A 12,100-nucleotide genomic window follows, 5' to 3' on the forward strand; every position below is an offset into this window, starting at 1 on the left:
TCAAATTGGTTTTTTTTCTGTGAAATTATGATACCTTTGAAGATTTTTTATATTTTTCCAACAAAAGGTGAACATCGGACAAGTTGAAGCTTTCATCATTCATCTGTCTTTTGCCAAGTGTTATTGGATTCAGTTAAAAAAAAATCTGACTTTATAAATATAATAATGTATTCTTCCTTACTGGCATAGTCAAACACAGAATTAGAAAACTTACCAACAGTAACAGTAAAGGAACATGAGTCGGAATTCCCTTCCGCATCAGTAGCTCTGTAAGTAATTGTGTAGCTTCCAAATGGAAAGAACGAGCCAGGTCTAAACTGTGCATTTGATGTCAAGGAGATAGTTGGTTGTATTCCACTGTTGTCTGTGGCTGTGGGCAAATTCCATGTCACTTCAATTCCATTCCGATTGCCAGTCGTGACTTCTTGTAAGATGTTGGCTGGGCAGTTAATCACTGGTGGCACTCCATCCCCTGAAAAATAATACAAAATTTCACATAAAACAAGTGTTTTAACCTTAATAGAATTATGAATAAATTAGCACTAGCAGTGGACAAAGGCAACTGTATCTGTGTATCAACAGACTATTCCAACATCTGCCGTTCATAAAAGTGCATTTTATTAAAAAAAAAATGAATTTTTAAATGAATATCATTGAAGTTGACAAATGTTTCAACCTTAATAGAATATAAATATCTGATCATTAGCAATGAGACAAAGGTAACTCTATCTGTGTATCAACAGACTACTGCAACATCTGCCGTTCAAAAAATTGTGATTCTTTCAAAATTACATAAATATTTGAACCCCTACAAATACTTGGTTATCATGAGTGTTCGTCCATTAAACTAGGAGGATATCTTTGATAACAACAATCTGTTTTCCACATATTGCAATTTGAAAACAATTTGTTGAGACGTATTTACAATAATTCACTCAGGATCATATAATGACAAGGTTTAAATACATCCACATGTACCTGTGGCTTACATTTTAACCGACCAAATTTTCTTCAGTTTCCAAAGGAAAGATAAAAACAAGTACACAAATATTTTTCAGGAAACCAATTCTACAATCTTTCAGAGAAATAAAAGAAAATAACAAATCAACTGCCCACAAGACTTACGTCGGGTTATTGTCACAGTGAAAGAACAGGATTCCGTGTTGCCTGATGGGTCACGGTAGGTATACATTACAGTAGTAATACCAGGTTGGAAACGGCTATTAGGTTCATGGGTCCTTGAGACGAAAGTGACAGTTCCAGAATTGTCAGATACAACTGGCTCACTCCAGGTCACCTCCCTATCATTAGCTGTAAATGGTATGTCAAACGCGACATTCCCTGGGCATTGGACTGAAGGTGGTACTTCGTCAACTACAAACAAATAAAACATCAACCATTTCAGTCAATATTTTGTTGGAATATCTTCCCAGTCCAGAAAATGTGACATATTGCAATTAATATCAGACTTTACAAGACAAAAGTCAATTGACAGGTACACAGGTTCGAATAATGACGGGGAACATGGTGCTTGTGCTCTTTAGCAAGGCACTTTACCATTATTGCTTCGTACTTCCAATGGGACGTAAAGCTGTAGGTCCCATGTGTTGTGTAATGCACGTTAAAAAACACCCAGTAACACTTATTGATAATAGAAGGGGTTCGCCCCGGTGTTTCTGGAAGTGGCTGTAATATGTGCCGCAGCATCTTGTAAACCCTTATAAAAGTGCTACACAATGGGTCTCATATTTCTCATTAACTTCATTTACCTGTCTTTAAAAAAAGACATAATTACCGGCGACTTTACCTAAACATAAACTATAGACTACACTTTCTCATGTTTGAAATAAATAAACCTATAACGCAGGTGAAACATTCATATGACTTCCAAGTATAATCTAAACTTATTCATGTTTTATCACATCGCTGCCAAGTGCCAGTTAAAGTGAGTTTAATTCTTGAATCATTATTCTCGTGCACACACTGAATTGTAAAAAAAAATACACAGCGATCGAACAGAGTTTTATTCTAAACTTGGCCTGCCCGAAACAGAAATCAATTTCTTGCATTTGCTGGCTGATTTACCTGGCTCGGTTTGGGCCGCTCGCTATAATTGTGGATTTTTCTGATTTTTGAATTCATTTCAGAACGTAGTATCAAACTTTACTATTCAAAAATGTTTGACATAACGGAACACCACGTGTATGCACGTTGTGACTATCATACAAGAACGTCAAAGTGTATTCTGTGTATCATGCGTGCACTGAGAAAAAGAAAGTCTGTTGTCTGCACGTAAGACGACATTCATTTTTGCGGCGGGGTGCCGCTGCTTGAAGTCTTGGCACCCCGGGAATGGACTGGTTCTAGTTTGTGATACTGTGTACATAATGTACATTGAACAGTGGGAATCACGAAACCAGATTCAGTTCGTGCACGCAGTACATATTTGCTTGGCTGCTTACAAATTTACGTTGTTTCTGCCAATTTTTTTCTGACAGAAATCTCCACTCACAGCCGCTTTCTACTTGGAATTTTTCCAGGCGTGTCAAATTGGTCAAAACCCGTATTTTATGGGGGAAAAACGCACAATCGTATTTGCAACAAATTCCCATACGAAATACGGCGGAATCGTATTAGTTGGCAGGTCTGTATAAGCCTCCGGTATTATAAGACTCCGGTATTATAGCAGGAATGTTTCATAGGAACTATGGACTCTATGCACAACTACCCCAGCAACTGTTACACAGAGAGAGTTATTAAGGGAAGCACACTGGGCAGGACTCTGGAATGTGTTATTACAGTATGCCAGGCACTCACCCAGACTCCATGGGTTATGTACATTGGGCTTAAATAAGTTTTGCCTACTTGCACAACACGTGCACCAGTTTGTACACACACTGGTTTGTCTTTCCCACTGAAGCTCTAGAAAATGCTCACAGAGCCCATTATTATACAAATAATGAATATTCATGAGTGCAACGGAAGGAATACTGAGACAAAGATTGACTGTAAATTTTACTTCATTTCTATGGCCATCCACAACAGTCAACATAATTGTACATCCAACAGGTAGTAAAAGTTCCAATCCAAACAGTTGTAAACCAACAAGTTCAAAGTTCAAGTCCTAAACTGTTCAAAAACAGTCTAAGGGTCGACGAGTTTACTGTCCAAACATAGTGTTCGCTGCTGTTCGTGTCAGGGTTTGTGTAAAGTAACGGTTGCAATCGACCCAGTGTCAGTATGGACAACATGTACGGTCAACGCGTAGCGCTGCAATCTTTTAGCAATAGCAAAGTTCACGCTCCGTGATGGATATCGAGGCGTGCATGCAATGGAACAAAATGAATGGAACCAAAATGCACGGTAAATGGAACCAAATTGCACGATGTACAACGTAAATCATGCAATGGAATTTCGTCAATGCAATGTGCAACTGATTCAATGTCATGTGACTAAATTCCACCAATCAAATGTCAAGGATCTAGTCAAATGTTAGATAATACTCTTTATACACAGAGTCAACATGAAGTACTTGAAACTATTGAAACAGTTTTACTTTGGCTTCATTCACAACCTTGGTGGAAAAAACTTACCAACTGTCACAGTAAAAGAACATGACATGGAATTGCCTGCACCATCACTGGCAGTATATGTTATAGTGTACGTTCCAAATGCAAAGAAGGAACCCGGAGTTTGCTGTGAATTTGAGGTCAGGAAGACATTTGGTGCAGCTCCACTGTTGTCTGTGGCTGTTGCAGGACTCCATTGTACTTCAATTCCATTCCGATTGCCAGTCGTGACTCGTTGGGTGATGTCAGCTGGGCAAGTGATCACAGGTGGTACACGATCCACTGAAATTAAGAGACATCTCTTAATTTAATTGTACACTTCCAACCAATGATTGGGAAAGGGAAACTGTTGTTTGCAGCTGAAGGAACATTCCATGAGACGTGAATTCCATTCTGAACACCACTTGAGACTTCTTCAACAAGGTTGGATGGGCAAGTCAGTACAGTTCTTATCAATAAGGAATTGATTGCAGTGGAAATGTGCCCATGCACTTTCAAATGTTGCTGATGTTAATTTCCCCATTTAACATTATCAATTGCCTACATTTCTAACTATGGAATTCAAAACTTACCAACTGTCAAAGTAAAAGAACAGGACATGGAATTGCCTGCACCATCACTGGCAGTATATGTTATAGTGTACGTTCCAAATGCAAAGAAGGAACCCGGAGTTTGCTGTGAATTTGAGGTCAGGAAGACATTTGGTGCAGCTCCACTGTTGTCTGTAGCTGTAGGAACATTCCATGACACTTGAATTCCATTCTGACTGCCACTGGTGACTTCTCGTATAATATTGGATGGGCAATTAAGTACAGGTGGTACTCGATCCACTGAAAATTAACAAAAATGGATGATTTATTTGAGAAAAAAGAAGAAAAACAGCAAAACATCATGTAAACATAAACAGACTCATGTACTCGACCAATACAGTAATCAAAATTAGATATGGGTGTCACGATGACTTGAAAGTTAACTACCAGGGATTATCCTTAGCGGTCGCCCGCTCGCCAAATGCGAGTGAAAACAGCGGCAGGCGAGTTAAAACCCTCCTCTCAGTAGTCCGATGGGCGAGTAAAAAAACTGTTAAAAAAAATAAAAATAACGAAGTTTTCCCTACAGTATTTTTCAATCAATCAAAATAAAAAGTTAATGTGATACAACACATGAATACTTTTGCCACGCCGACCGAAATAAAAACATCGGTAGTTCGAATTCGTATCACTCCATGTATATTCGCAGTGCGCTGTGCATTGAAATCCCAACGATGAACATGAGGCGAATCAACGTGTATTTGCCATTACACATTGTGCACACATGCAGCGCACGTAATTTATTTCGTCTGCAGTCCACATGGTATGGACGTACGTACGTTAACATCGTATTCGTATCATACAACGTGGTGAGGAGAAAACTTTCATGACAGTCTGCCAAAACTTGTGCCCGAACAGATTCTTGGGATGATTTCTTGAACACTATCAAACGAATGTACTGAAAAGATGAGGACAATATGAGATTCAAGGAGCCTATTTTGAATGTAAAGACTAGTGAATGTAAAGTGGACCGTGCTCCGGAAAACGTTATGGATTGACGTGACCAGCGGAAGTTCGTGGGTCGCCCGCCCGCAGCGCTTCTTGGCTAGGCACGCTGATTGCACCATTCTTCGCTAGAAATGCATGGCGCGCGCGAGAGATGTTTTTTTGAAAATACTGGCCTTCTCACTCATTTTCAAACAAGTTAAAACAGTTCAGTTACTAACTTGGTAAACTCCCATTAATACCACGACTGTGTGCAATGTTTTCTTGTTCCTCAAGATAACGCTTTTTTAGTTCGTGTTTTATCAAAACATGTCGGAAATAGAACACCTAAAGCCTTAAGTTCGGAACGAAGCACACTGCATAAATTTTGATTATAACTTCTCCCCCTATTTGATTCCTGTTAATTAAAGCCTTGCTCTATGTTAAAGCATGGACGATTAAAGAAACATTGACATCACTTAAAAAGGAACTACATGCAATATTATGTACATGATTAAGATAATTGCCGATTGTATTCATATTGCATAATTTATTATCAAAAATGTTATCAAAAATGCTTATGGTGATTTGATTGAAAGTTACTATTAAAACATGTGGGCTAGTAAAAAAAGGTTGCGGCCAGTGAAAACTCTGGTTTACTGGCCCGGCCGGCCATTAAAGGAAAAAGTTAAGGAAAGGCCCCGAACTACTAGCGCTTTTGTTCCTGTATCGGCTGTCAAATTTCCTTTCTGCTAAAAAATGTATCAACTTGATTACAAATTAAGTTTTTAATCATTTTCTCCATTTGCCAAATATTACTTGATTCAGTTTCAAAAATATCATAGCATTAGTAAAGTAACCTACTTTTCCTTATGCATATTGCTGAATCATTTACTGAAAAACTTACCAACAGTAACAGTAAAGGAACATGACTCGGAATTCCCTTCCGCATCAGCAGCTCTGTAGGTAATTGTGTAGCTTCCAAATGGAAAGAACGAACCAGGTCCTAACTGTGCATTTGATGTCAAGGAGATAGTTGGTTGTATTCCACTGTTGTCTGTGGCTGTGGGTAAATTCCATGTCACTTCAATTCCATTCCGATTGCCAGTCGTAACTTCTTGTAAGATGTTGGCTGGGCAGTTAATCACAGGCGGCACGCCATCCACTGTACAAAATAAGAAAAGATCCCCCATCTGACAAATGTTTCAACCTTAATAGAATATTAACATCTGACCATTAGCAATGAGATAAAGGTAACTTTATCCGTGTATCAACAGACTACTGCAACATCTGCCGTTCAGAAAATTGTGCTTCATTCAAAATTACATGAATATTTGACCCCTACAAATACTTGGTTATCATTATTTTTTAGTCCAATAAACAAGGAGGATATCTTTGATAACAACAATCTGTTTTCCACATATTGCAATTTGAAAACAATTTGTTGAGAGGTTTGTACAATAATTCACTCAGGATCATATAATGACAAGGTTTAAATACATCCACATGTACCTGTGGCTTACATTTTAACCGACCAAATTTTCTTCAGTTTTCAAAAGAAAGATAAAAACAAGTACACAAATATTTTTCAGGAAACCAACTGAACAATCTTTCACAGAAATAAAAGAAAATAACAAATCAACTGCCCACAAGACTTACGTCGGGTTATTGTCACAGTGAAAGAACAGGATTCCGTGTTGCCTGATGGGTCACGGTAGGTATACATTACAGTAGTAATACCAGGTTGGAAACGGCTATTAGGTTCATGGGTCCTTGAGACGAAAGTGACAGTTCCAGAATTGTCAGATACAACTGGCTCACTCCAGGTCACTGCCCTATCATTAGCTGTAAATGGTATGGTAAACGCGACATTCCCTGGGCATTGGACTGAAGGTGGTACTTCGTCAACTACAAACAAATAAAACATCAATCGTTTCAGTCATGTTTATTTGGAATATCTTTCAAGTCAAGAAAATGTGCCATATTCCAATTCATCTCAGCTCTTAAAGCACACATCACTAAACAGCAGCAGACATATCAAACAAATATTATAGCAGGAATGTTACATGTACCCAATCAAAAAAAAAAAAAATTCTTTAAATGAGACTATATTAATCACTTTACACAACTGACACACTTAATCTTGATTTCGGTAACATACATCCTTGATAAAAAAACTTACCAACTGTCACAGTAAAAGAACATGGAATGGAATTGCCTGTCCCATCACTGGCAGTATATATTATAGTGTATGTTCCAAATGCAAAGAAGGAACCCGGACTTTGCTGTGAATTTGAGGTCAGGAAGACATTTGGTGCAGCTCCACTGTTGTCTGTGGCTGTTGCAGGACTCCATTGTACTTCAATTCCATTCTGATTGCCAGTCGTGACTCGTTGGGTGATGTCAGCTGGGCAAGTGATCACAGGTGGTACACGATCCACTGAAATTAAGAGACATCTCTTAATTTAATTGTACACTTCCAACCGATGATTGGGAAAGGGAAACTGTTGTTTGCAGCTCAAGGAACATTCCATGACACTTGAATTCCATTCTGAACACCACTTGAGACTTCTTTAACAAGGTTGGATGGGCAAGTCAGTACAGTTCTTATCAATAAGGAATTGATTGCAGTGGACATGTGCCCATGCACTATCACATGTTGCTGATGTTAATTTCCCCATTTAACATTACCAATTGCCTACATTTCTAACAATGGAATTCAAAACTTACCAACGTTAACTGTAAAAGAACAGGACATGGAATTGCCTGCACCATCACTGGCAGTATATGTTATAGTGTACGTTCCAAATGCAAAGAAGGAACCCGGAGTTTGCTGTGAATTTGAGGTCAGGAAGACATTTGGTGCAGCTCCACTGTTGTCTGTAGCTGTAGGAACAGTCCACGACACTTGAATTCCATTCTGATTGCCACTGGTGACCTCTTGTATAATATTGGAAGGGCAATTGAGTACAGGTGGTACTCGATCAACTGAAAATTAACAACAATGGATGATTTATTTGAGAAAAAAATGAAGAAAAACAGCAAAACATCATGTGAAAAATAAACAGACACATATACTCAACCAATATAGTAATCAAAATTAGATATGGGTGTTATGATGACTTTAAAGTAGTAAACTATTAGTCCTTTTGTTCCTGTGTCGGCTGTCAAATTTCCTTTCCGCTAAATAATGTATCAACTTGATTACAAATTAAGTTTTTAATCCTTTTCTCCATTTGCCAAATATAACTTGATTCAGTTTCAAAAATATCATAGCATTAGTAAAGTAACCTACTTTTCCTTATGCATATTGCTGAATCATTTACTGAAAAACTTACCAACAGTAACAGTAAAGGAACATGACTCGGAATTCCCTTCCGCATCAGCAGCTCTGTAGGTAATTGTGTAGCTTCCAAATGGAAAGAACGAACCAGGTCCTAACTGTGCATTTGATGTCAAGGAGATAGTTGGTTGTATTCCACTGTTGTCTGTGGCTGTGGGTAAATTCCATGTCACTTCAATTCCATTCCGATTGCCAGTCGTGACTTCTTGTAAGATGTTGGCTGGGCAGTTAATCACAGGCGGCACGCCATCCACTGTACAAAATAAGAAAAGATCCCCCATCTGAAAAATGTTTCAACCTTAATAGAATATTACCATCTGACCATTAGCAATGAGATAATGGTAACTTTATCTGTGTATCAACAGACTACTGCAACATCTGCCGTTCAGAAAATTGTGCTTCATTCAAAATTACATGAATATTTGACCCCTACAAATACTTGGTTATCATTATTTTTTAGTCCAATAAACAAGGAGGATATCTTTGAAAACAACAATCTGTTTTCCACATATTGCAATTTGAAAACAATTTGTTGAGAGGTTTGTACAATAATTCACTCAGGATCATATAATGACAAGGTTTAAATACATCCACATGTACCTGTGGCTTACATTTTAACCAACCAAATTTTCTTCAGTTTTCAAAAGAAAGAAAAAACAAAGAACACAAAGATTTTTCAGGAAACCAACTGTACAATCTTTCACAGAAATAAAAGAAAATAACAAATCAACTGCCCACAAGACTTACGTCGGGTTATTGTCACAGTGAAAGAACAGGATTCCGTGTTGCCTGATGGGTCACGGTAGGTATACATTACAGTAGTAATACCAGGTTGGAAACGGCTATTAGGTTCATGGGTCCTTGAGACGAAAGTGACAGTTCCAGAATTGTCAGATACAACTGGCTCACTCCAGGTCACTGCCCTATCATTAGCTGTAAATGGTATGGTAAACGCGACATTCCCTGGGCATTGGACTGAAGGTGGTACTTCGTCAACTACAAACAAATAAAACATCAATCGTTTCAGTCATGTTTATTTGGAATATCTTTCAAGTCAAGAAAATGTGCCATATTCCAATTCATCTCAGCTCTTAAAGCACACATCACTAAACAGCAGCAGACATATCAAACAAATATTATAGCAGGAATGTTACATGTACCCAATCCAAAAAAAAAAAAATATTCTTTAAATGAGACTATATTAATCACTTTACACAACTGACACACTTAATCTTGATTTCGGTAACATACATCCTTGATAAAAAAAAACTTACCAACTGTCACAGTAAAAGAACATGGAATGGAATTGCCTGTCCCATCACTGGCAGTATATATTATAGTGTATGTTCCAAATGCAAAGAAGGAACCCGGACTTTGCTGTGAATTTGAGGTCAGGAAGACATTTGGTGCAGCTCCACTGTTGTCTGTGGCTGTTGCAGGACTCCATTGTACTTCAATTCCATTCTGATTGCCAGTCGTGACTCGTTGGGTGATGTCAGCTGGGCAAGTGATCACAGGTGGTACACGATCCACTGAAATTAAGAGACATCTCTTAATTTAATTGTACACTTCCAACCGATGATTGGGAAAGGGAAACTGTTGTTTGCAGCTGAAGGAACATTCCATGACACTTGAATTCCATTCTGAACACCACTTGAGACTTCTTTTACAAGGTTGGATGGGCAAGTCAGTACAGTTCTTATCAATAAGGAATTGATTGCAGTGGACATGTGCCCATGCACTATCACATGTTGCTGATGTTAATTTCCCCATTTAACATTACCAATTGCCTACATTTCTAACAATGGAATTCAAAACTTACCAACGTTAACTGTAAAAGAACAGGACATGGAATTGCCTGCACCATCACTGGCAGTATATGTTATAGTGTACGTTCCAAATGCAAAGAAGGAACCCGGAGTTTGCTGTGCATTTGAGGTCAGGAAGACATTTGGTGCAGCTCCACTGTTGTCTGTAGCTGTAGGAACAGTCCACGACACTTGAATTCCATTCTGATTGCCACTGGTGACCTCTTGTATAATATTGGATGGGCAATTGAGTACAGGTGGTACTCGATCAACTGAAAATTAACAACAATGGATGATTTATTTGAGAAAAAAATGAAGAAAAACAGCAAAACATCATGTGAAAAATAAACAGACACATATACTCAACCAATATAGTAATCAAAATTAGATATGGGTGTTATGATGACTTAAAAGTAGTAAACTATTAGTCCTTTTGTTCCTGTGTCGGCTGTCAAATTTCCTTTCCGCTAAATAATGTATCAACTTGATTACAAATTAAGTTTTTAATCCTTTTCTCCATTTGCCAAATATTACTTGATTCAGTTTCAAAAATATCATAGCGTTAGTAAAGTAACCTACTTTTCCTTATGCATATTGCTGAATCATTTACTGAAAAACTTACCAACAGTAACAGTAAAGGAACATGACTCGGAATTCCCTTCCGCATCAGCAGCTCTGTAGGTAATTGTGTAGCTTCCAAATGGAAAGAACGAACCAGGTCCTAACTGTGCATTTGATGTCAAGGTGATAGTTGGTTGTATTCCACTGTTGTCTGTGGCTGTGGGTAAATTCCATGTCACTTCAATTCCATTCCGATTGCCAGTCGTGACTTCTTGTAAGATGTTGGCTGGGCAGTTAATCACAGGCGGCACGCCATCCACTGTACACAAAATAAGAAAAGATCCCCCATCTGACAAATGTTTCAACTTTAATAGAATATTAATATCCGACCATTAGCAATGAGACAAAGGTAACTCTATCTGTGTATCAACAGACTACTGCAACATTTGCCGTTCAGAAATTTGTGCTTCATTCAAAATTACATGAATATTTGAACCACTACAAATACTTGGTTATCATGAGTGTTCGTCCATTAAACAAGGAGGATATCTTTGGTAACAACAATCTGTTTTCCACATATTGCAATTTGAAAACAATTTGTTGAGAGATTTGTACAATAATTCACTTAGGATCATATAATGACAAGGTTTAAATACATCCACATGTACCTGTGGCTTACATTTTAACTGACCACATTTTCTTCAGTTTTCAAAGGAAAGATAAAAACAAAGAACACAAAGATTTTTCAGGAAACCAACTGTACAATCTTTCACAGAAATAAAAGAAAATAACAAATCAACTGCCAACAAGACTTACGTCGGGTTATTGTCACAGTGAAAGAACAGGATTCCGTGTTGCCTGATGGGTCACGGTAGGTATACATTACAGTAGTAATACCAGGTTGGAAACGGCTATTAGGTTCATGGGTCCTTGAGACGAAAGTGACAGTTCCAGAATTGTCAGATACAACTGGCTCACTCCAGGTCACTGCCCTATCATTAGCTGTAAATGGTATGGTAAATGCGACATTCCCTGGGCATTGGACTGAAGGTGGTACTTCGTCAACTACAAACAAATAAAACATCAATCGTTTCAGTCATGTTTATTTGGAATATCTTTCAAGTCAAGAAAATGTGCCATATTCCAATTCATCTCAGCTCTTAAAGCACACATCACTAAACAGCAGCAGACATATCAAACAAATATTATAGCAGGAATGTTACATGTACCCAATCCAAAAAAAAAAAATATTCTTTAAATGAGACTATATTAATCACTTTACACAACTGACACACTTAATCTTGA

The 12,100-nt window shown here is 38.0% G+C and overlaps 1 protein-coding gene across 13 annotated transcripts in view; it reads right to left on the minus strand.

Annotated features, from left to right (window-relative positions):
• Positions 1-12,100, minus strand: part of LOC119738747 — a 100,371-nt gene that overhangs the window by 49,052 nt on the left and 39,219 nt on the right. For 10 of the 13 annotated variants that reach the window (XM_038213697.1, XM_038213695.1, XM_038213694.1 and 7 more), the window contains 14 exons: positions 11,612-11,860; positions 10,857-11,114; positions 10,249-10,506; positions 9,701-9,958; positions 9,174-9,422; positions 8,422-8,679; positions 7,814-8,071; positions 7,266-7,523; positions 6,743-6,991; positions 5,991-6,248; positions 4,142-4,399; positions 3,594-3,851; positions 1,126-1,374; positions 215-472 (listed from right to left, as the gene is read on the minus strand). In XM_038213697.1, the coding sequence (XP_038069625.1) occupies positions 215-472; positions 1,126-1,374; positions 3,594-3,851; positions 4,142-4,399; positions 5,991-6,248; positions 6,743-6,991; positions 7,266-7,523; positions 7,814-8,071; positions 8,422-8,679; positions 9,174-9,422; positions 9,701-9,958; positions 10,249-10,506; positions 10,857-11,114; positions 11,612-11,860 (3,576 nt within the window). The remainder of the gene's footprint in view (positions 1-214; positions 473-1,125; positions 1,375-3,593; positions 3,852-4,141; positions 4,400-5,990; positions 6,249-6,742; positions 6,992-7,265; positions 7,524-7,813; positions 8,072-8,421; positions 8,680-9,173; positions 9,423-9,700; positions 9,959-10,248; positions 10,507-10,856; positions 11,115-11,611; positions 11,861-12,100) is intronic. The other 3 variants (XM_038213692.1, XM_038213691.1, XM_038213696.1) reach the window with 3 other exon arrangements.

The sequence above is a fragment of the Patiria miniata genome, unplaced genomic scaffold, assembly GCF_015706575.1.
Source record: "Patiria miniata isolate m_02_andy unplaced genomic scaffold, ASM1570657v1 HiC_scaffold_3, whole genome shotgun sequence".
NCBI classification, from domain to species: domain Eukaryota; kingdom Metazoa; phylum Echinodermata; class Asteroidea; order Valvatida; family Asterinidae; genus Patiria; species Patiria miniata.